The 25,568-nt window shown below is 44.9% G+C and overlaps 1 protein-coding gene across 3 annotated transcripts in view; it reads right to left on the reverse strand.

The window, feature by feature from the left end:
• Window positions 1–16,154: 16,154 nt before the first annotated feature.
• UGP2 (UDP-glucose pyrophosphorylase 2) overlaps window positions 16,155–25,568 on the reverse strand; it is a 188,729-nt gene continuing 179,315 nt past the window's right edge. For all 3 annotated transcript variants that reach the window (XM_063918448.1, XM_063918447.1, XM_063918446.1), the window contains exons 9-10: window positions 20,076–20,180; window positions 16,155–16,558 (exon numbers count right to left, since the gene is read on the reverse strand). In XM_063918448.1, coding sequence (XP_063774518.1) covers window positions 16,451–16,558; window positions 20,076–20,180 — 213 coding nt within the window. In that variant the 3' untranslated portion in view covers window positions 16,155–16,450. The remainder of the gene's footprint in view (window positions 16,559–20,075; window positions 20,181–25,568) is intronic.

Consider the following 25,568-nt stretch of genomic DNA (forward strand, 5'->3'; position numbering starts at 1 on the left):
CAGTGAACACAGACGCCCAACTGAGCACTGACGCACCAGTCACACAGCCGCCTATGCTGTGACCGGGTCCCCTTAGATACACAGCGTCTCAGACAGAAGCGGTAAATCAATTCATGATGGGAGACTCAGAGGAATCTGGTCATCAACCGGGGGAGAGATGACCAAGGGAGCATCTGACTCCCCACTGCTGACATCAACCCTAGGGATCGCGGCCTCATACTACCCCCCTGGAGCCTATGATCCCTAGGGCCTAGCGCTGGTGCACCCAAATGCTGAGTGGCGCAGGCAGTTAGCCGTCTGACTATAGCTCAGCAAGGTCCTGAGTTCGTATCCAGGAACGATAGCATATTTTATTTAGATTTTGTTTTTCATATGAATATACATACTTATTACAATAAATTTAGGTTACCTGATATTAAATCATGATCATTCTCTCTTATCCTGATTAAAAGTGGTATTTAAACATATTGTATGTGTCTAGTTATCTCCTCTATGATCAATCAATCAATCAATCAATCAATCAATCGACTATACTCTCCAAATTGCCAGCTATTCAGGTTAAAATTGTGGCTGAATGCTGTTGCACACACTGGTATCCTTCACCCCCTTTTTTTACTACCTAAATTATTGGCTGTATTCAAGGGTTTACATCTATACATAATTCTTCATTTATTTTCTTTTTATACCAATCATGTTTGCAGCAGCATCTAGCTTTAATTACAGGTCAGTTTTTGCCATCATTTTAATTTTATTTTTGCTTTGTTCTGCTTTTGTTTTTCTTCGTATACTGTGTATATTCTAGTCTATATAGATTCATTTATATGAGAGCCGACTATGTTTGTTTTTTATATATGAGACCGAGAGCACATGAGTTGCTCTAATTAAATATTGATGGAGTACATCTGTCTGATGGTTAATTGATCAGGCTAGAAATACGGACACCATGGGAGGTAGGACTACATCTTTGAAAAAGTCACATGGTATGTGACGAAACGCGTCAGACCCCGCCCTCCACACACACCTCGCTCAGGTAGTCACAGGTGTTGCTTGCACGGACTGGAACGATTCTTCATCTGGCTGCAAAATTCTTTGAGAGCGACCGCTGGTCGTCACGTCTCTACAGCCAGTTATTCTTCCAGTGATCTCTATCCCTCCCCGCCGCCGTGCGGACGTGGGCATTGCAGGACGGTTAGTCGGGGACGCCCGACTCTCGCCCAGCCCACTGGAGAGGTAAATACCTTCTACGTATTACATCCAACTTCTGCAAGCACACAGACCATTTGGAACTTTCTGTGCTCATTTACCGGCAATCAATTTATGCTATGGCTATCTAGCCTATGGAAAACGGACACTTGCCAATATTGGGTCCTGAATCTGCATATAACGCCCTTACAGAGTTTAATTTATTCCTGAGTTTAAGGTGTGTTTTATTCCATGTGATCGGTTCATACATGTTCATTTATTAGTTTTTAATTATATTAATCATATTAAATATTATTAATTTTTCACATGTTGGCTCTCTTTATATACATCATCTCCTGACACACAGCGCAGCCGTTTTTTCTTTGTTATATTGTTCTTTTGCTCACTCCACATAGTGTTCTCGGCACGCGCAGTTTCTCAGGAGTTGTACCTAATTAGGAATTCTTAAACTATTCATCTGCCATATTCCATAGGCGCTGTTTAGCAGTTAAGTGTTGTTGTTCTGCAGCCGCATCAGTGACTGTTTGGTAGTCTCCTCCCAAAACAGTGCGGCTGTGTCCGCATTCCCCCTCCGAGTGGAACCGATGCATTACCTTCTCCCCGTGCTCCGTCCACAGCCTGGCAACGTCTGCTGGACTTGCTAGTACATCCGACACAGACGTCCGCCGAAACAGCACTGTACTCATGGGTAAGCGATGTCGCGACCCGGCAGGGAGTTGTTGAAGCGACTCTTTCTAAAGGTACATATAAGACGCTTTTTAGAAAGATTGCTAAAAAAAATAGTAAGACTATAAAAATAAAATAAAAAAAGCTTATGGCTGCTAAAAAAACCCAGCACCCATCTTGACCATGGTCTGGCTCCTGCCACACCAAACAAAAAATGATTTGCCTGAGCCAGGAGGCGGGGATATATGAACGGGCCCGCTGCATGCTGGGAGGCCGAAAGCTTTGGCCGATTGGTGCTGTCGCATCATCATATCCCAATGTTATCCTGTGGATAACCTGTGCACCCTGCCGGAGAAAAGCCATCTTAGCAGCTTCCAATTCAGACACAATTTTATTTAGGTCTTCCCCAAACAAAATATACCCAGTGAATAAGTATTTTTGGAGTCCAGGTCCACTTTCCTCGACCTCAACCACAGTATGCGGCGAGGCAGGACAGACGTAGTCGACTCCTTGGCTGCCAATACTCCCGCCTGAGAGGATGCCACTTGAATATAATAAGAAGCGGTGGTAATGTGAGACAGGTATTGTCTGGCAGTCTCAGAAATATCCTCGGGCAGCTCTTCCTCTAACGCCTGAACCCATGCTTCAATACCTTTTTCCGCCCAAGATGCAGCACTAATTGGTCTATGAACAGCGCCTGTAAGGGAGTATATAGATTTCAGGCATCACTCCACACGCTATTTGTCGCTTCCTTCAGCGTGGTGACAGGCAGAGTGGACCACACCACAAGGCGGGTGACATGAGAATCCACCGGTGGTGGAGTCTCCCATTTGTTACACAACTCTGCAGGGAGAAGATAGCGAGCCAAGGCCTGTTTAGGAATAGGGAATTTCTTCCCTGGATTAGAACAGGGTTCCCGTCTGATGTCCACTAGATGATCAGAATGTGGTAATAAAGTTTTAACCACCTTCTGCTGTTTAAACTTATCGGTTTCTTTGCCACAGTAGTGGAATCCTCCTCATCAGTGATTTGCAGGCTATGCTTAAGAGCAACCACCAAGGCAGGGACATCAATTTGTAAGGGAGAATCCTCATCAGTAACACAGGATTCAGTGTCTGACAGGACCATATGCTCCCCCTCCTCTCAAGATGAAACATCAGAGTTTTGTAGATTGTGACGAGGAAGCAGCCCCCTTAGAGGGCCCAGGGACACGGGAGTCACCTGGGGTAGATTTCTGTCTAACCAGAGACTGATTTAGTTGCTGCAGTTGGTTACACAAAGGTGGATTAATCATAGGGACAATTTGTAGTGGTAGTGGCACAGGTGGTGCCATAGTGGTGCGCAAGGCATTCCACCAGAGTACCCAGCAGGGTGGTGAATGCAGCCCAGGGTGGCTCCTGAGTAGGTGCAGGAGCTGCGGACTGACTGGGATGTGTATGACAAGTAATGCACAGACCATCATACAACACTTCCCCCTCTGAGAAATCCTTGGAGCATGCTCTGCATGATGCAGGAGCTTCCACAGATTCACTGCCCTTTTTGTTAGACATTATTATATATGCAACAACTGGGCTATTATAATACGATTAAGTCACCAGATAGAACAATACCCGAGGATAAAATCTGGTATAACGTGACTGTAACACATTAGAATATACTTATATAGCTAAATACTGTATAAGACTATATTATAAGACCCAGATGCACCTAGCCCAGGGTACAGAATATAGTGACAGTTGTATCTGGAAACACTGGGAGTGAAACCACACAGCAGATACAGGCACACATTCACAGGCCATGCAGAAATTATTATCACAATAAAGCTGCACTGGACTAGCATATATAGGTATATATCACAGTGTGGTCAGTGACCGGAGGATGTATCAGAATATTCTGTAAGGTACACTTTTTCTTAACAAACGCTGTCTCAAAACATGTAGGATACTCAAGTGATTGTAAAGTCTCAGTGCTGTATACAGGCAGCTTTAAAAGGGAGACCTTGCCCTGCAATCCCAGAGACCTGCTGCAGCTATGCTGTGAAGATGGCGCCCAGCGTCTCAGTCAGGGAGTGAGGTAGAGTGTGAGGCAGCTCCAGGGAGGGAAATCCACGTGGAAATGGCGCCCTGGTCCAGGGGAGGGGCTACAGGTCAAACGCCGACTCCCCTATGCTGGACTTCCACCCCAGGTACTACTGAGCCTTATTAAATGGGGTGTTAATACACCTGACCTGTGCTCCAATGCCCTGGTGGTCTAGTGGGGTCCTTTCCCAGTGACAGTGTCCACGCCAGCGCTGCGGTCCATCTCCCCAGACGGAACAGGATTTAATGGCAGGTCCCGCCTGGGGGACCCTCTTACCTCCACCCCAGCGCAGCCATGTGAACCAGGAGAGTGATCTGCGACTCTGTGCCTAAGCCGTGACATCTCCTTTGCAAGTACCCGGGAACCAGGACAGCGGGAGTATGCGATGAAGCTGCAGCACTGAATGTCACTCTGACATACAGTGCTGACAGCCCAGCCAGAAAAAAGGAAATCTTCTTAGAAAAAGCTTTTTAGGGCTGCCCAGTGCAGCCCTCCTGTTAGGTGACCTGCTGCTGCAGGCACTAACTGGAAACGGAGCTCTCAGTGCCTGGAGGAGGGGTTATAGAGGAGGCCCTATGCATCTTGGTACAGCTAAAGCTTTAGCCTGTGGGTGCCTCTGGATCAAGATCCACTCTACACCTCAATGTTTCACTGTGGAAACCTGTGTACCCTGCTGCAGAAACAAATATTAAAATTAGGGTGAATCATGGGGTGTGGATCATAGGGTCGACCACACTTAGGTTAACAGTCATTAGGTTGACCACTATTGGTCGACACCTAAAATAGGTCGACACAGTCTTTAGGTCAACATGAACAAGGTCGACATTAAAAAAATTTTTTTTTTTTGGGGGGGGGGGGGGGGTTTGGTGTTGCTTTCTTCGAAAATTGACCGGGAACCCAATTAGTGCACAATGTCCCCTCACAGCTTTAGGCAAGGTGCCTCGTTGCGCTTGGCCCAGGTTAATATTCCCAATCGTAGTCCGTGTGGATTGAAAAGTATGAAAATGTTCAAAAAAAAGAAAAGAAATTGTAAACACACTCATGTCGACCTTTTTCTATGTCGACCTAGTGACCAAGTCGAACTAATGCATGTCAACCAATAGCGGTCAATCTAATGAGTGTAGACCTAAGTGTGGTCGACCTAGAGACCGGATACCAAATCATGATCCCAAATTGACAGATAAAGTTCAAATCAATTTAGGGTGGAATTTCATATATATACTGTAATAATCTATGACTGCCGTAACAAACACATTTCGCCTTTCTGTATAAAGCCCGTAAGAGCCATGAGGTAGAAAAAATACACTGTACCTCCTTTTCCTATCTTTTTAATTGACTATTAGTAGGATCCATACCAATGGTGTACAGTTCCTGTCCACATGACATTATAGAGACTATGGCCGGGATGTAATGAAGTTGGATGTTTTTTTTAAAGGTGCAATCATGTACATGGAATGTTTTAGCCTTGTACATGATCGCCCCTTTAAAAAAAAAGTCCGTTCGGCCAGTATACCGAACGTCCGCCGAACACGGCATTCATTACATCCCGGCCAATATCTGTTAATTTGGGAAATTGACCCCATGATTAATCCTAATTTTAATCTTTGTTTTAAGGATATTGGTATTTGTGTGATTTTAATCGTCATAATAAAAGTTATATTTTAATAATAATATAATTCACAAAGTGTGCCTCACAAAAAGAGCTTGCTTTTTCTCTTACTTTAGCACAGTGATTTTTTGGGGGAATTCAATTAGTTGTGAGTTTGTAGAAGGCAAACTCATCTAGTAAACCCGCACACTTTGCCTTCATGCGCGGACCCGAGATTCACACAATTCAATTAGAAATGGCAATTCGCACTATTAGCAGAGAGGGAGTATGAATTTTGACTAAAAAGCAAATTGTGAAAAGAGCATGAAAAAGTGGGGAGACCTTCCTGCACCCGTAAAGAGAGACAAGCTTGTTAGTAGAACCATATACAGTGGGGCAAAAAATAGGATTTTGGTACTTACCAGGTAAATCCTTTTCTTTGAATCCATAGGGGGCACTGGAGTACTTTTGAGATATGGACGGCTTCCGCAGGAAACAGGGCACTGAATATTTAAATTTAGAACTCTCCACCCCTCCATATCCCAGAGTACCTTAGTGTTTTATACTGAGCCGAACTGTCAGGAACTGGTGCAGAATCCGGAATCAGGTACCAAGTGGTTGACGTTACCCAGAACAGAGGCGCGGAGTCTAACACGCCGGAAGGTTTTCACCAGGGAACCCCGCAAGGGGATATGGGCTTCGCGGCTTCCGACGTGCAGGTCGCGGCCCCCTGTCTGGGTCACTTGATACCTGAACTGGACTAGAGTTATGGTAGAGGTGTTGTATATGATCAGCCGCAGGGATACACAGGAACTGGAGAAGGTGGCAGGGTGCACACGGCCAGATGGTACGCTGGGGCCGTGGAGATGGAACAGCAGCAGGCACTCCAGGGGTGACACAGGAGGTAGCGGCACACGGACGGACTGGGGTGCAGACACTTGGAGACAGGGTAACGGCAATCGGCAGACTTAAGTCGTCAGCAAGATGTTGAAGCTGGAATTCAATACTGGAACAAGGCAATACCCACTGGACAGATGAACTGAGACCAGAGAGGAACCAGAGAGCAGAACACCACATGGAGTAGCTATAACTGGCAAAGCTTCTTGGGATTGAGAGGCTTAAAAGAACAGGCTGGACCAATCAGTTGTGAGCACCAGACAGGCCCCCAGTAATTGATATAACATGCAGCTGCAGTGCAGACTGAGCAGGCTGACAAGCTGAATATTAGTTTTCAGGTAACGAGCTGTAATTACAGAATCCAGACACCTGTGAAGTCAGTTGCTGAGTGCAGGAGCAAAGGCACTGGGAGACAACTATGCAGGAGCTAGCTGTGACCTGTAGTTCCACAAACTGAAGCAAAGGTAATTTATAACAATAACAAAACATGAGTGCTCATGATTGTAACACAAACAGGAGCTATAGAGAGGTTGACAATGGAGAATTACATATAACATAACGGACAACAATAAAGTTGACACATAACGTTACTGACAACTAAACAGTTGACACCATAACCGATAGAACTTTATAATTCGAACCAGTCGGTGAAAGTGTGTTACCATAAGATCCCCTCAGCTTACCACAAACCAGGTAAAACTGCTCTGGGTGGGCGTTCAGTGCCCCCTATGGATTCAAAGAAAAGGATTTACCTGGTAAGTACCAAAATCCTATTTTCTTTTTCATCCACTAGGGGTCACTGGAGTACTCTTGGGACGTACCAAAGTTTCCCTTGTGGGCGGGAGAGCTGTTTGGCACCTGTAACACTATGCGGTTAAAGCTAGATGCTGATGCCGCAAACGTATCAAACTTGTAACAGCGCACAAACGTGTGCACTGATGACCATGTAGCCGCACGGCAAAGCTGCGTCGTAGAAGCTCCACGACTAGATGCCCATGAAGCTCCCACAGAACGTGTGGAATGAGCGGTTACTGATGTAGGCGGCTGTAACCTAGCATGAAGGTAAGCCTGACGTATGGTCAGTTTTATCCATCTGGATAAGGTCTGCTTAGAAGCTGGCCAACCTATCTTGGCAGCATCATAGAGAACAAACAACGTATCCGTTTTACGAACTGTAGACGTTCGAGATACATAAACGCGTAATGCGCGTACCACATCCAGAGTTCCAGAATGTCCGGTTAACACAGGAACTACTATTGGTTGATTGATGTGAAAAGATGACACTACCTTTGGTAAGAAAGCGGGATTTGTCCGAAGTTCCGCTCGGTCATCATGAAACACCAAATACGGTGGCTTGCATGACAAGGCACCCAAATCCGAAACACGCCTTGCCGAAGCTAAGGCTAGGAGAAAAATTATTTTCCAAGTAATATCCACTTTCAAAATGTGAAGACTGTAATAAATCTAAAACCAGATTCAAGTCCCATGGCGCTGTATGTGGAATGAATGGAGGCTGTACTCTGAGGACACCTTGCAGAAAAGTGTGTACCGACGGCAATAGAGCCAATCGTCTTTGAAAATAAATTGACAACGCAGATACCTGCACCTTTAGTGTAGATAAACGCAGTCCTCCATCTAACCCCGTCTGTAGTAAATAACAAAAGACGGGATAACTTGAAAGAAGATGTCGGAAACTTCCGAGCTTCACACCAACCTATATAGGCACGCCAAATTCTGTAATAATGAGCTGCCGTAACTGGCTTCCTAGCTCGTAACATGGTTGGTATAACCGATTCTGGAATGCCCTCTCTCCTTAAGAGTGCGTTCTCAATAGCCACCCCGTCAAACGCAGCCGCGCTAAATCGGGGTAAAGGAACGGACTCTGTTGTAACAAGTCCGGGCGTAGTGGAAGCGGCCAAGGATCGTGTGCGAGTAGTCCGCGGAGACCCGAGAACCAAGCTCTCCGAGGCCAATGAGGCGCCACTAGTATGACTGTGACAGACTCTCTTTTGATCTATTTTAGCACCAGAGGGAGCAGCGGAAACGGTGGAAACAGAGACACTAGGCTGTACGGCCAAGCGATTATGAGAGCATCCACCGCCCCTGCCGTTGGATCTCTCGTTCTGGACACCTACTGGTGCGTTTGGTGATTGTGGCGAGACGCCATCAGGTCCACTTGAGAGTAACCCCACCTCTGGACCAACATGTGAAACATTTCTGGATTTAATGCCCATTCTCCTGGATGAAAATCCCGACGGCTAAAATAATCCGCCTCCCAGTTGTCCACTCCCGGAATGAACACTGCCGACAAGATCACCTGGTGGTATTCTGCCCAATTGAGGATTCGAGCTACCATTGCCATGCGGCTTCTTGTTCCTCATTGCTTATTGATGTATGCGACTGCCGTCGCGTTGTCTGACTGCACTTGGACAGTCTGAGACCGAAGCAAGTGTAATGCTTGTCGTAACGCACTGTAAATTGCGCGGAGTTCCAGGACCTTTATAGACAGCAATCGTTCGTGATCCGCCCAGAGACCCTGGAGCTGACAATTTTGAACTACAGCTCCCCAACCTCTGAGACTCGCGTCCGTCGTTAGAATTATCTAATTCCAATCGCCGCCTGCGGTTAAATTGTGTACCTTGAGCCACCAGAGTAGAGACACCCTTGCCCTTGGCGACAACCTCACCCTGTGGTGAATCTGCAGATGCGAGGCCGACCACTGTGCGAGCACATCCAGTTGAAATGGACGTGAGTGAAATCTTCCGAACTGAAGCGCTTCGAAAGCCGCCACCATTGTTCCTAAGAGGCGAATACACAAATGTACCGAGACTGTGCGTGGCTTGAGCACTAATTGTACCAGATGGCGAATAATCTGTACTTTCTGTTGTGGTGGGTAAATTCTTTGATTTACCGTATCGAGAATCATACCTAGGAATTGTAGCCGTTGAGACGGAATTAGATGTGATTTCTTGAAGTTGACAATCCAACCATGGTGAACCAGTACATTGTACGTTAGCAGCGCATGTTGGAGGAGCATCTGTTGAGACGGAGCTTTTATGAGCAGATCGTCTAAGTATGGAACGATTGTCACTCCCAGGGATATGAGATGAGCTATCATCACAGACATCACTTTGGTGAATACCCGAGGCGCTGACAAGAGGCCAAACGGTAGAGACTGAAACTGGTAATGGTTGTGGCGTATTGCAAAACGCAAGAACCTCTGATGAGGTGACCAAATCGGAATCTGTAAGTACGCATCCTTGAGATCTAGCGCAATCATGCATTCTTGTGGCTCTAAATCTGCAATTACTGACCACAGAGATTCCATCTTTAATCTGTAGTAAGTGACTTACTGATTGAGACCCTTTAAGTTCAATATTGGCCTGACGGAGCCATCCGGCTTCGGTACCCCAAACAGACTGGAATAATAACCCTGACCTTGTTGGTGTACAAGGCCTGGAATTAAAACTGCTGAATCCAGCAGAGACTGAATGGCAATTTGCCGAACCGCCTTCTTGTCGTACGACAGAGGCAGTCCTGTCTTGAAAAAGCGCAGTGGCGGGAGACAGCTTTCTTTTAACACTAAATTGCGGATCCATCCATCAGTGGATGTCTGGAACCCCGGCAAATGTAACGTCTGAAGGCGCGCACCCACAATTGGAAATCCGAGATGGCCTGGGAGCCCGTCAAGCCACTGGCTTGTCGGTGACCTTAGCGCCCTGACGTTACTAGGCGTGGCTGTTTCTCTACCATAGCCTTGAAAGGACTGAAGTCTAAAGGATTTGAACGCCGCGCCAGAGTATTTCCGTCTCGGTACCGGTGGAGGCAATGGCAGGAAACTAGACTTCCCCCCCCGCGGCCTGAGAAATTAATTTGTCCAATTTAGGACAAAACAACTTCTGGCCACCGTATTCTTTTGACCTCTGACTCCGCTTGCCAAGAACGCAGCCAGAGTACTTGTCGTGCTGTAACTAGCGACGATGAAAAGCGAGAAGTGAGCTGACAGCCGGCAGCAGAAGTTGTACATAGATACTCAGCAGCTTCTCAGATTTGTGTTATCCATACAATTAGCGCCTTAGTGACCCAAATGCCCTTCTATCTGAAGGGTCTTTATAAGGTTTGACACAGACGAATCCACCAATTGCGGATTCTCCAACGTAGATGTCACTGACTGTGGAAACGGGTAACTAGACTTAAATCTGTGAGGTATAGAACTGGTTATTCGGTTCTTTCGTGTTTCTACTAACATCTTATTAAGATATTCCTAAATAAGAACCCCATTGGAGATCTCTGTCGTTTAGTAAATACGACTTTATTATATGTCAGTATTAACTTCAGTGTAAACTTCAGAGACTGACGCCCTGGCCTGATGAGATTATCAATGTCTGGGCTATCAAAAGCTGCACTATCTGACTGGTGGTCTAAATTGCCCTCCTCACCCTTATTTAGCGCCGTGAGGTCTGGCATAGAATCGTCAGACTGCAACATAGCAGAAACTGGTAAATCATAAGACAAATTAAATTTATCACTTGTACCCAAAGTGAACTTGGACCTTTGCAAAGGCTGAGACTCCTCCGTTAGTTCTGGCGGTCTCACCCGAGACTCCGATCTTGCCGCTCGTGTCGAGCGGCGGCCAATTCTGATTTCAACCCAGCCATTACCTTTGCTTAACATAGGATCTGGGAATAAAACCGGCTTCCGGAGTGGAAACCTACAGAACATACTGTACATGTGGTAGATTCATGTACAGACATTGCAGTAAAACTTCTTTTTAGTCTTTGCTGGTGCCTTACTCATTATGCAGACAGACAACACAATAGACAAAGACAGACACTTGCATGACTCAGTAAAATTGTTACTTAAGGTGTGTAATATATATATATATATATATATATATATATATATATATATATATATGGCCGAAGTGCAGTTCACATGGCCAGCCTATATGAAACCTGAACCAAAATTCCCACTAACACCCCTGCGCCTCCGGTGGAGTAGAGATGTAGGACAGGAACGTTCTGGTATCACAAACAGGAAGAAACAGGAAGCATGGTTAAAATGGCCCCCATGCCATGCTTACACTGATAATCACAGGTCAGGTTACAATACATGCCTGTATAACCTGTACCTGACTGCAGTTAAATATAGGCTTAACAGTCTATTAATATAACCTATGGATCTATGCATAGGAAATCTGGCAGCCTTTCATGCAGCCTATTCTTCCCAAATGCCCTTCTATCTTACGTCTGAAGGGTCTTTATAAGTTTTCCTCCCTTGCAGCAGCGCTGCCTGTGATCAGACTTGTCCCCCCCCTCCCCCTGTGCTCCGTGTAGCGCTGTGTCTCAGCGGGGAGCGATTGCCGGGAAGCTGCCCTTGGTGTCATTGCAGGGAGGCGGGGGACGCTTATGAAGAGAGCGGCCGTGTGAACGGAGTTCGGCTGGCTGGAGCGGCGCGTAGCGGCTTCCGGCGGTGCTAGTGTGAGCGCTGAGCTGCGGCGGTTCTGCCCCTCGTAGCGCTGGAGCAAACTTTGAGATCGGTACAGCGCGGACAGAGCGGCTGGGGCGGGCGGGCTGTATTAGCTGCGGGTGCGGGCGGCGGTTATAACACGGACCCCACACAGCGGGGCGGTCAGCGCCGTCCCCCCAGCATACCTTGTCTCCTTGTAGGGAGGGCTGCGACGGGGCTTCTATCTGTAAGCTCCGTCCAGCTCTTGCAGCAGGCAGTGAGCTGCGTGTGGCTGTGAGGGTGCTCTTTGTGAGGACCGACACGCCATGCGCTGCCTCTGCAGCGACACTATCCCGGACCCATGTTTTTAGTATAAACTGGGAAGGGATGTGCTTAAGTTGTAATAAAAAAGTAAAAATGAAAAATTAAAATAAAAAAATATTCAAAGAAAAGTGTGGGAGCCCCACACAAGCCTTGTTAGTGCAGTGAGCACAGAAAAAACACTGAGGTACTCTGGGATATGGAGGGGTGGAGAGTTCTAAATTTAAATATTCAGTGCCCTGTTTCCTGCGGAAGCCGTCCATATCCCAAGAGTACTCCAGTGACCCCTAGTGGATGAAAAAGAAAAGTATTTGGACAGCCACCGATTGTGCAAGTTGACCCACTTAAAAAGATGAGAGAGGTCTGTAACTTCCATCATAGGTACACTTCAACTGTGAGACACAGAAAACAGGAAATCACATTGTATGATTTTTAAACAATTTACTTGTATATTCTTGTGGAAAATAAATATTTGGACACCTACCAAGCAGCAAGATTTCTGGCTTTCACAGACCAGTTACTTCTTCTTTAAGAAGCTCTTCTATCCTCCACTCATTACCTGTATTAATGGCACCTGTTTGAACTGGTTATCTGTATAAAAGACACCTGTCCACACCCTCAAACAGTCAGACTGCTACCTCTCCACCATGGCCAAGACCAGAGAGCTGTCTAAGGACACCAGTGACAAAATTGTAGAGCTGCACAAGGCTGGGATGAGCTACTCGATAATAGGCAAGCAGCTTGGTGAGAATGGATCAACTGTTGGCGCAATTATAAAAAAATGGAAGAAATACAAGATACCGGACAATCTCCCCCGACCTGGGGCTCCATGCTAGATCTCACATTGTGGGGTATCAATGATCTTGAGAACGGTGAGGAATCAGCCCAGAACTACACGGGGAACCTGGTCAATGACCTCAAGAGAGCTGGGACCACAATCACAAAGGTTACCATTAGTAACACTATGTTGTCATGGACTGAAATCCTGCAGCGCCCGAAAGGTCCCCCTGCTTAAGCCAGCACATGTCCAGGCCCATCTAAAGTTTGCCAGTGACCAACTGGATGATCCAGAGGAGGATTGGGAGAATGTAATGTGATCAGATGAGAGCAAAATCAAACTTTTTGGTATAAACTCCACTCGCCGTATTTGGAGGGAGAAGAAAGATGAATGGCATCCCAAGAATACCATACCCACTGTGATACATGGGGGTGGAAACATCATGCTTTGGGGCTGCTTTTCTGCAAAGGGGACAGGACGACTGATCCGTATTAAGGAGAGGATGAATGGGGCCATGTATCGTGAGATTTTGGGCAAAAACCTCCTTCCCTCAGTAAGAGCATTGAAGATGGAACGTGGCTGGGTCTTCCTGCATGACAATGACCCCAAATACACCGCCCAGGCAACTAAGGAGTGGCTCCGTAAGAAGCATTTCAAGGTCCTGGAGTGGCCTAGCCAGTCTCCAGACCTCAACCCAATAGAAAACCTGTGAAGGGAGTTGAAAGTCCGTGTTGCCCGGCGACAGCCCCAAAACATGACAGATCTAGAGAAGACCTGCATGGAAGAGTGGGCCAAAATACCTGCTACAGTGTGTGCAAACCTGGTCAAGAACTACAGAAAACCTTTGACCTCTGTAATTGCCAACCGAGGTTATATTACAAAGTATTACGTTAAACTTTTTAATTGTCCAAATATTTATTTTCCGCAAGAATATACAAATAAATTGTTTAAAAATTATACAATGTGATTTTCTAGTTTTTTTTTTCTTTCAGATTCTGTCTCTCACAGTTAAAGTGTAGCTATTATGGAAATTACAGACCTCTCTCATCTTTTTAAGTGGGTCAACTTGCACAATCGGTGGCTGTCCAAATACTTTATTAGTGGGCATAAGGACAGTACTGAATCCTTTTAGAAGGTGTCACATGGCTGATTCGTGCATAAAAAAAAAAAAAAAGTCAAATAATGTAAAAAGCATACAAATATCGCTGTGAATGAATTCAATTTAAAAAAAATTAGAAAAAGGGTGCTTTGGGGGTAATTAGAGGCCACTTTTAAAAATAATTATCTAAAAATGATTAAAAAAAACAATTATTTTTAATTTAAATAAATCCTTTTTTCTACCATATGTTTATTGAAGATCAACACAAAACACTGCATCAGAAATAAATATACACTTTAATTAATTTTAGGAGCTAATTTAAAGCTAAATTTAAAACTTTCACCTGCTCAGGGAAATGTGAACAAAAACAGCCAAATGGACTCTGAAAAAAGAAACGCGGGTTTGGAATTGAATTGCAAATGTAATTGACAATGCAAATTTGTGATCAAACTCTCACCTAAATGAATTCCCCCATTGTATCTTCCCCCAACTAATAGCTGTAGAATGCAAAGCCAGATCATCCATTAGGCAGCCCAGGTTCCATCCTGTGGTCACTCGTGGCCTTGGTTTTGTATAGTTGTATTTCTTTGTTGTGTTTTTTTTTTTTTGTCAAGCAGTAGGGAGCCAACCAGTATCTTGATAGAGTCCCCAAGTGGTGTACATCAGGCTTTGGTAGATTATGTGCAATTAAGGTATTAAGTGACCATTTAAGACAACAAAACTGAATATTTGTATAAAAAAAACAACCCATAAGAATTTCTCAATCTAGCACCTGTAGTGTCTATGTAGAGGTACATGCTAATTATAATACCAGTTGTACATTATAGTCAATAAGGAAGGTATTTATCAAAGCATGGAGAGAGATAATGGAGACATATAAAGCACTAACCAATTCTAACTCGCTTTTAACAGGCTGTATTTGTAAAATGACCATTAGGAGCCGAGTGGTTAGCGCATTCTCTCTCCATAATTTGATCAATAACCCCAAAGTGCTGGAACTGGGCAGTATTATTGAGTATGGAATCCCAGCTCTGGAACAGCAGCAGCAAGGTATGGATATGTGTTCTTCCTCTGGGGACACATCTCGATCGGCGGCTGCGCTGGGATGGAGCTGGGAGCAGCGGGTCCCAGCTGCACTGCAGTCTAAAGTTGGCACAGGCTGCCAACCAATCTCGGCTCGTGGACCGGCTGCCAATCAAAAGAAGGGATGACTTTTTAAATTTGTCGTGAGCCAATGACAGCTTGTGGATGCCAGCCAATGAGTAGCTGTTAAGAATCAGTTTCTCATTGGCTGGTGGTCCGTGATTAGCTGGCAATTGATGCCAGATTAAAAAAGCAACCCCTTCATTTGATTGGCAGCCGGATCTGGGATTGGCTGGTGGCCGGTGCCAAATTTGAACTACAGTGCAGCTGGGACCCGCTGCTCCCGCCTCCAACCCCAGCACAGATAGATGGAGGGACTGGGTGAGAGGGCATCAGAGAGAGGGGCAGGGGGTGACAAAAGGAATCAGTTCGTGAGAGAGGGAAGCAGGCCGTGAGAATTGTGTAAGGTGAGAGAGGGGAATGGGGAGGAATAGCGGGTGAGATAGGGGAGTGAGAGGTGCAGGGGGTGAGATAGAAGCAGGGGCTGAAAGGGTAGCAGTGAGGTGTAGGGGGTAAATAAAGGAAAGATGCAGTTGATCAGACACAAACAAGAGTATATAGGGAGTAAGAGAGTTACAGAGGATGAAAATATGGGGAATGGAGGGGGTGGGTTGTTTCAAATTTCAATACCCCACTTCTAAATTCCCACTTTGAGCACTGCCCTGAGTAATACACTAACCCAATGGCTCTCTACCTCAACCCTCAAGTTTTCATAACAGGCCATGATTTAAGGATTCCTGTCTCTGGAAGCCTGTGGAATATTTACTGACCCAGCAATATAGATTAAGTTACCACAAAACACGAAGCCTGGAATTGATAACTAACCTAAAAAATTGTATATTCTAGATCTATCCTGACATGATGTTTCCTAGTGCTGTTGCTGCATCTCAGGGACAGAAGTGCTAACCCAATAGTAACACTACACACGGGTCTTCATTTTTCCTTTTATTTTTCTTCACGTCAGGACAGTATTGCACTTTAAATACACTTCACCATTCCCAGGGATTCTCTCTTCTTGTTAGATTACTAAATATAATATTTATTGCTTGCTAATATAGCGTGGGCCTCTTTTTTCCATGTAAATACTATATAACACACAGACTACAATACAATACTGACAAAAGTGTGAACCGGCGACAGCAGTCCGATCAGATGGCCACCGACCAACTGGACTGGAAATCTTTCTATGCACTGTACATCATTCATAAAAATATGTGCAGAGGAGATCTCAGTGATCCAAGATCCGAAGGTTTCCAGACACTATTTTGTTTTCTAATACTGCACCGGGGGGGATATCGATTCGGTCCCCATGATTTGCAATGATGATTACTGTACCCTAGACAAAGAAAACAAACAGATTAATTGAGTTACTCACAAGCAGCCTAGAATTCAGTAATGAGAATGTCTTGCATCATAAGTCTGACGTAGTATGATCTCAGAGTGAAATAAATGAAATGTAGATCAAATTATAATCTTTATTCCTGACTGAATGAAACACGTGGAAGTTTCTCCCCTCCTCAGCCACAATTGGGCGGTATAGATATGTTAGACTTTTTTTATATGGTCTTCCTGAGCAAGGTAGATGTAACTAAAGAATGCCTGCTCATATTTGTAGATGATTTCTAGATCTGGCCATGCCACAAATAATTTCCTACCCTGCCCCCCCATATACCTCCTTACATCTCAGCAACACTCCTCAAGATAATTTATTCTGAAAGACAGAGTACAGGGTAAATGTAATAAAGTCCCATTTTACAGAGTTCCATGATTTTGCCTTGTAAATGATTGCCACTTTATAAATATGGGCAATCTCGGCCGAAATCCCAGACCTCTGTAAACTTCCTATTACATTCTCCCCCTCCCCCCCCTCCCCCCCCCCCCACATCTCAATATGGCTGACAGGACAAAGTAAAAGGATTTATATGGAAGAAAAGATAAAGGCACTTAAGGAGTTTTCTGCAAAAAGACTAAGGGGTGTCCGCATTCTGTGGCACTTCATTTTTTCTTTATAGGCAGACTATAGGTGCCAGAGGGATCTTAATGCCCAAGCATGCTGGCACTTGTTGTTCCATATATTATCTTTTTTTAAATTTATTTTTTACAAATTTACCCAGCACCCACCACCACCAAAACTGCGAGGAATAGCCCCAGACTTTCAGCCTAGGCCTGAGAGTTCCTCAAGAGGGGGACTCCTTTTTGGAGGGGGGTTTCCTGACTTCAAGGAATTCCAGGCCAGGGGAGGGGTACCCCACACTGTGTGTCTCCTTGTGATAACATTATCCCCCCCCAGCTGGTTCTACCTGGTGCTGGATATCAGAAAAGAGGAGTTGAAACCCCATGCCTATTTTCTTCCCAGTTTTCTTATACCAGCCATGGCTGGAAGGTCTTAGGATGGTTAGTGATTCTTAGGGAGGGTGCCCAAGCATTTATTCATTACATTTTAACCAAACTCGCCTGCACAGATCATACGGATCTGTGCAGTGCTTCTCTCAAACTTGCCTGCCTCAGGCAAGTCTATTGTTTGAGCAAGTTTCCCATCGTTCTGCCATTGTTTTTTCTGGTTGGTTTTTAAACCAACCTTTAGTAAATCTGCAAATCCTATTCTTCTCTATGTAAAAACATTGATAGTTTGTCCAATGTTCTACAGTCAGGTTTTAGGTAAGGTCTTTCTTCAGTTTTAACTTTAATAAATAGGCGTTTTAATAACTGACAGAAAATCGACCAAAAACCACAAACCAGACCTTTAATAAATTTACCCCTAAAACACTATCACACTATTAGGAATTTTTTTTATAGCTTTCTCCGTTAATATTTAGATTTGTCTTAGTCCACATTTAAATTTGCAATTCTTTAAGTTTCATTAAAATAACCATTAAGATAATTTGATTTATGGGTCTTAAGGGCATGTGCATACTCATCAATCGATTTACATTTTTAGATCTTATATTTGTCATTTTCTCTCCCTTCCTTTTATTTTCTCTCTTTTTCTTTCTCTTCTTTTTGTTTTCTTTCATGTTAATACAGATCAGATGTTAATAGGACATTGTGTATATGAATGTTTACACTGATTTGAAAGATCTGTAATGTAAAACTTTTTTTCTCTGAATAAAATACTTATGTAAAAAAAAAAAAAAGATAATTTGATTTAAAAATAGCCATTATAAATTAGTCTTCAATAAAAACGTGTCTGTTTCAGAAGTAATGGATAAAGAATTAAATAAGTGACAGATGAGTCCAGCCATGACTTAATTTTAAGTGGAGAACTACCAGGTCATCTAGAAGCAGGCTGAATATTTCCCTCTGGTGTCTTCTTTGTGGCAGCACTCCTTGTCCCCAACTCCCACTACCTTTCTCTATAAATAGAGACAGCCAGAACAGCATTGAACTTATGATCTGGTCAGACTATTGCAGTAAGAAGGGTACGTAGTCATCCTGTCCAATTCACAATATCAATACTTACACAATGAAGGTGGACAAAAAAAAAAAAGTTTTAACTGTACATGTAGAAGTACTGTACATAATGGGGCAGATGTATTAACCTGGAGAAGGCATAAGGAAGTGATAAATGCAAGGTTATAAACGCACCAGCCAATCAGCTCCAATATGTAAATTGACAGTTAGGAGCTGACTGACTGGTGCGTTTATCACCTTGCATTTTACACTGGTTTATCACTTCCTTATGCCTTCACCAGGGTAATACATCTGCCCCAATGTGACCAAAAAGGTTTTTAACAAGAGCAAAATTTTGGTGCACATTTGGCTGTAGCATCTGTGACCAGCTCCATATTAATAAAAAAAATGTACATCTTTCACAAAAGCTTTATCTTTTGTGTCCACCACCTGTAGAACTATCCCTGACACTGATGTGTGCCTCGCGTGGAACCATTTTTTCTAAGTCTTACATTTCTGTATGAAAACATTAACTCTTTCAGACCATAAAAAGGCAAATGCCACAGAAACAGTTTATGAATGTTGCAAGAATATGTTATATTAGACCAACATGAATATTCATGTTTAATGGTGCTGTAACAGACAGCAATGTAGTGGTTCAATATCCTCCTGTTCCCCACTTGAATCACGCACAATTAAATTCTACAAAGTGTTTAATGTCATTTTGAACTAAAATTTACTTCTGTGCGTTCAGAACAATGCTGACCATTGTGCATATTTTTTTCATGCCTTAAAAGTTCTCACGGACACATCCTTGCATTAATAATAATGTTTTGGAAGTGTTTATTAGTGTGGTACAGACAAATGGCCGGCTGCTGACTGTATTGTGATAAACAGAACTATGCACACTCAGGTAAATGTAATGGACATTCATTCAAAAATAAATGAAACTAAAAAGATCTTTCTGAAAAACATTCCTGGGATATCTAATAAATAGGCCTTGTCTAGATTTCCTTCTCCTATACTTTGGCTTGTATACAGTACAGAGTTTACATTTTGTGTCATTTTGGTGCCTTTTACACTATTAAGCGATAAGGCAAAAAGAGTGTGACACTAATAAGTATAAACGTCCAATTATATTTCTTTAAAGGTGCTTTGAGATATGAGGTGTTTGCTTATGTGAAATAGTCTTAGAATAACCTGAATTTATGTCATGAGCTATTTACTTGGTAAACAGAGAACAGCTACGACACTGCCCATTACAACACTGCTGAAGTTTAGTCAAACATTGTGTTTGCTCCCTCTATTGTTCTAAAGGCATGGTACTGTATAAGCATTATTCTCCACATCTACTCATACACTGTACATAGCGGTGATGCAACGATTACACCTAATGGTGAATCATAGGCAGCATGCTGAAGGGCTGAGCCTTCAAGGGACCTTACTCCGTGTTCTGTACACACCTTCAGCACAACATTTTTCCCAAAGGTCACGTCTCCTGACACCGTGAGATGATCCAGCTCCAGCATATCTGGTATGCTCTCAAACCTCTTCAAGTAATCTTGCACCTAAAAATAAAGAAAGGAATGAAGTCACACTCTGCAAATGTCACAGGACCAATGAAAAGTATACAGTCTGTCTGACCCGTTTGGTTTAGATCCTCAGGCTTCCAAGGAGAATACGTATTTGAGGTTACAGCTCACACAGCACTCTCCCTCATAATCTAAGGGCGGAAAACCAGTCCAAAGCCAAACGGTAAATAAACAAATGCAGGAATTCCAGATCATGTAGAAGGAACATCGTAACACAAAATCGACTGCGGTGCCAGAGAAACAGGCAGAGGATGCTGCTCGGCCGGCCAGACTGTTTAGAACACTGGTTCTCAAACTCGGCCCTCAGGACCCCACACAGTTCATGTTTTCCAGGTCACATGTGTATTTCTAAAATGTGACAGTTGGTGACACACAGTGCACCTGCCGGGTGACCTGGAAAACATGAACTGTGTGGGGTCCTGAGGGCCGAGTTTGAGAACCACTGGTTTAGAACATAATCTGAGAAGCTGTGCAGGAGCCTCTGTCTGCCTCCTGGCTGCCAGGCACAATCATGTACTATAGTGGAGGTAACCTATACAGTTCTCCATTTTGTGGCTTGAATCAACATTCCTGTGAAAGCAGCCCACAAAATGAATTAGGAACTAGTGGCAACCCTACATCTCCAGGCTCAACATGATGTCAATAGATCCTAATGAAACGACAGGCTATGGGGGAGATGTATTAAGCCTTGGAGAGAGATAAAGTACCAGCTAATCAACTCCTAACTGTTGTGTTACAGGCTGTGCTTGAAAAAATAAGAATTTACTTACCGATAATTCTATTTCTCGGAGTCCGTAGTGGATGCTGGGGTTCCTGAAAGGACCATGGGGAATAGCGGCTCCGCAGGAGACAGGGCACAAAAAGTAAAGCTTTAGGATCAGGTGGTGTGCACTGGCTCCTCCCCCTATGACCCTCCTCCAAGCCTCAGTTAGGATACTGTGCCCGGACGAGCGTACACAATAAGGAAGGATTTTGAATCCCGGGTAAGACTCATACCAGCCACACCAATCACACTGTACAACCTGTGATCTGAACCCAGTTAACAGTATGATAACAGCGGAGCCTCTGAAAAGATGGCTCACAACAATAATAACCCGATTTTTGTAACTATGTACAAGTATTGCAGATAATCCGCACTTGGGATGGGCGCCCAGCATCCACTACGGACTCCGAGAAATAGAATTATCGGTAAGTAAATTCTTATTTTCTCTATCGTCCTAGTGGATGCTGGGGTTCCTGAAAGGACCATGGGGATTATACCAAAGCTCCCAAACGGGCGGGAGAGTGCGGATGACTCTGCAGCACCGAATGAGAGAACTCCAGGTCCTCCTTAGCCAGGGTATCAAATTTGTAGGATTTTACAAACGTGTTTGCCCCTGACTAAGTAGCCGCTCGGCAAAGTTGTAAAGCCGAGACCCCTCGGGCAGCCGCCCAAGATGAGCCCACCTTCCTTGTGGAATGGGCATTTACATATTTTGGCTGTGGCAGGCCTGCCACAGAATGTGCAAGCTAAATTGTATTACACATCCAACTAGCAATAGTCTGCTTAGAAGCAAGAGCACCCAGTTTGTTGGGTGCATACAGGATAACAGCAAGTCAGTTTTCCTGACTCCAGCCGTCCTGGAACCTATATTTTCAGGGCCCTGACAACATCTAGCAACTTGGAGTCCTCCAAGTCCTTAGTAGGCGCAAGGCACCACAATAAGCTGGTTCAGGTGAAACACTGACACCACCTTAGGGAGAGAACTGGGGACGAGTCCGCAGCTCTGCCCTGTCCGAATGGACAAACAGATATGGGCTTTTTTGAGAAAAAAAAACCCACCAATTTGACACTCGCCTGGCCCAGGCCAGGGCCAAGAGCATGGTCACTTTTCATGTGAGATGCTTCAAATCCACAGATTTGACTGGTTTTAAACCAATGTGATTTGAGGAATCCCAGAACTACGTTGAGATCCCACAGTGCCACTGGAGGCACAAAAGGGGGTTGTATATGCAATACTCCCTTGACAAACTTCTGGACTTCAGGAACTGAAGCCAATTCTTTCTGGAAGAAAATCGACAGGGCCGAAATTTGAACCTTAATGGACCCCAATTTGAGGCCCATAGACACTCCTGTTTGCAGGAAATGCAGGAATCGACCGAGTTGAAATTTCTTCGTGGGGCCTTCCTGGCCTCACACCACGCAACATATTTTCGCCCCATGTGGTGATAATGTTGTGCGGTCACCTCCTTCCTGGCTTTGACCAGGGTAGGAATGACCTCTTCCGGAATGCCTTTTTCCCTTAGGATCCGGCGTTCCACCACCATGCCGTCAAACGCAGCTGCGGTAAGTCTTGGAACAGACATGGTACTTGCTGAAGCAAGTCCCTTCTTAGCGGCAGAGGCCATAAGTCCTCTGTGAGCATCTCTTGAAGTTCCGGGTACCAAGTCCTTCTTGGCCAATCCGGAGCCATGAGTATAGTTCTTACTCCTCTACGTCTTATAATTCTCAGTACCTTAGGTATGAGAAGCAGAGGAGGGAACACATACACCGACTGGTACACCCACGGTGTTACCAGAACGTCCACAGCTATTGCCTGAGGGTCTCTTGACCTGGTGCAATACCTGTCCCGTTTTTTGTTCAGACGGGACGCCATCATGTCCACCTTTGGTATTTCCCAACGGTTCACAATCATGTGGAAAAACTTCCCGATGAAGTTTCCACTCTCCCGGGTGGAGGTCGTGCCTGCTGAGGAAGTCTGCTTCCCAGTTTCCATTCCCGGAATGAAACACTGCTGACAGTGCTATCACATGATTTTCCGCCCAGCGAAAAATCCTTGCAGTTTTTGCCATTGCCCTCCTGCTTCTTGTGCCGCCCTGTCTGTTTACGTGGGCGACTGCCGTGATGTTTTTCCCACTGGATCAATACCGGCTGACCTTGAAGCAGAGGTCTTGCTAAGCTTAGAGCATCATAAAATTACCCTTAGCTCCAGTATATTTATGTGGAGAAAAATCTCCAGACTTGATCACACTCCCTGGAAATTTTTTCCTTGTGTGACTGCTCCCCAGCCTCTCGGGCTGGCCTCCGTGGTCAATCCTGAATGCCGAATCTGCGGCCCTCTAGAAGATGAGCACTCTGTAACCACCACAGGAGAGACACCCTTGTCCTTGGATATAGGGTTATCCGCTGATGCATCTGAAGATGCGATCCGGACCATTTGTCCAGCAGATCCCACTGAAAAGTTCTTGCGTGAAATCTGCCGAATGGAATTGCTTCGTAGGAAGCCTCTTTTCCTGGTTTTAGGAGGTTCCTGACTAGCTCGGATAACTCCCTGGCTTTCTCTTCCGGGAGAAACACCTTTTTCTGGACTGTGTCCAGAATCATCCCTAGGCACAGCAGACGTGTCGTCGGGAACAGCTGCGATTTTGGAATATTTAGAATCCACCCGTGCTGTTGTAGCAGTATCCGAGATAGTGCTACTCCGACCTCCAACTGTTCCCTGGACTTTGCCCTTATCAGGAGATCGTCCAAGTAAGGGATAATTAAGACGCCTTTTCTTTGAAGAAGAATCATCATTTCGGCCATTACCTTGGTAAAGACCCGGGGTGCCGTGGACAATCCAAACGGCAGCGTCTGAAACGGATAGTGACAGTTCTGTACCACGAACCTGAAGTACCCTTAGTGAGAAGGGCAAATTTGGGACATGGAGGTAAGCATCCCTGATGTCCCGGGACACTATATATTCCCCTTCTTCCTGGTTCGTTATCACTGCTCTGAGTGACTCCATCTTGATTTGAACCTTTGTAAGTGTTCAAAATTTTTTTTTTTTTTTTTTTTTAGATTTAAAATAGGTCTCACCTAGCCTTCTGGCTTCAGTACCACAATATAGTGTGGAATAATACCCCTTTCCTTGTTGTAGGAGGGGTAATTTGATTATCACCTGCTGGGAATACAGCTTGTGAATTGTTTCCCATACTGCCTCCTTGTCGGAGGGAGACCTTGGTAAAGCAGACTTCAGGAGCCTGCGAGGGGGAAACGTCTCGACATTCCAATCTGTACCCCTGGGATACTACTTGTAGGATCCAGGGGTCCTGTACGGTCCCAGCGTCATGCTGAGAGCTTGGCAGAAGCGGTGGAAGGCTTCTGTTCCTGGGAATGGGCTGCCTGCTGCAGTCTTCTTCCCTTTCCTCTATCCCTGTGCAGATATGACTCTTATAGGGACGAAAGGACTGAGGCTGAAAAGACGGTGTCTTTTTCTGCAGAGATGTGACTTAGGGTAAAAACTGTGGATTTTCCAGCAGTTGCCGTGGCCACCAGGTCCGATGGACCGACCCCAAATAACTCCTCTTCCTTTATACGGCAATACACCTTTGTGCCGTTTGGAATCTGCATCACCTGACCACTGTCGTGTCCATAAACATCTTGTGGCAGATATGGACATCGCACTTACTCTTGATGCCAGAGTGCAAATATCCCTCTGTGCATCTCGTATATATAGAAATGCATCCTTTAAATGCTCTATAGTCAATAAAATACTGTCCCTGTCAAGGGTATCAATATTTTTAGTCAGGGAATCCGACCAAGCCACCCCAGCTCTGCACATCCAGGCTGAGGCGATCGCTGGTCGCAGTATAACACCAGTATGTGTGTATATACTTTTTATGATATTTTCCAGCCTCCTGTCAGCTGGCTCCTTGAGGACGGCCCTATCTATAGACGGTACCGCCACTTGTTTTGATAAGCGTGTGAGCGCCTTATCCACCCTAAGGGGTGTTTCCCGACGCGCCCTAACTTCTGGCGGGAAAGGGTATACCGCCAATAATTTTCTATCGGGGGGAACCCACGCATCATCACACACTTCCTTTAATTTATCTGATTCAGGAAAAACTACAGGTAGTTTTTTCACATCCCACATAATACCCTCTTTTGTGGTACTTGTAGTATCAGAAATATGTAACACCTCCTTCATTGCCCTTAACATGTAACGTGTGGCCCTAAAGGGAAATACGTTTGTTTCTTCACCGTCGACACTGAAATCAGTGTCCGTGTCTGTCGACCGACTGAGGTAAAAGGACGTTTTAACGCCCCTGACGGTGTTTGAGACGCCTGGACAGGTACTAATTTGTTTGCCAGCCGTCTCATGTCGCCAACCGACCTTGCAGCGTGTTGACATTATCACGTAATTCCATAAATAAGCCATCCATTCCGGTGTCGACTCCCTAGAGAGTGACATCACCATTACAGGCAATTTGCTCCGCCTCCTCACCAACATCGTCCTCATACATGTCGACACACACGTACCGACATATAGCACACACACACAGGGAATGCTCTGATAGAGGACAGGACCCCACTAGCCCCTTGGGGAGACAGAGGGAGAGTTT

Source organism: Pseudophryne corroboree, chromosome 4 (genome assembly GCF_028390025.1).
Source record: "Pseudophryne corroboree isolate aPseCor3 chromosome 4, aPseCor3.hap2, whole genome shotgun sequence".
NCBI classification, from domain to species: Eukaryota; Metazoa; Chordata; class Amphibia; order Anura; family Myobatrachidae; genus Pseudophryne; species Pseudophryne corroboree.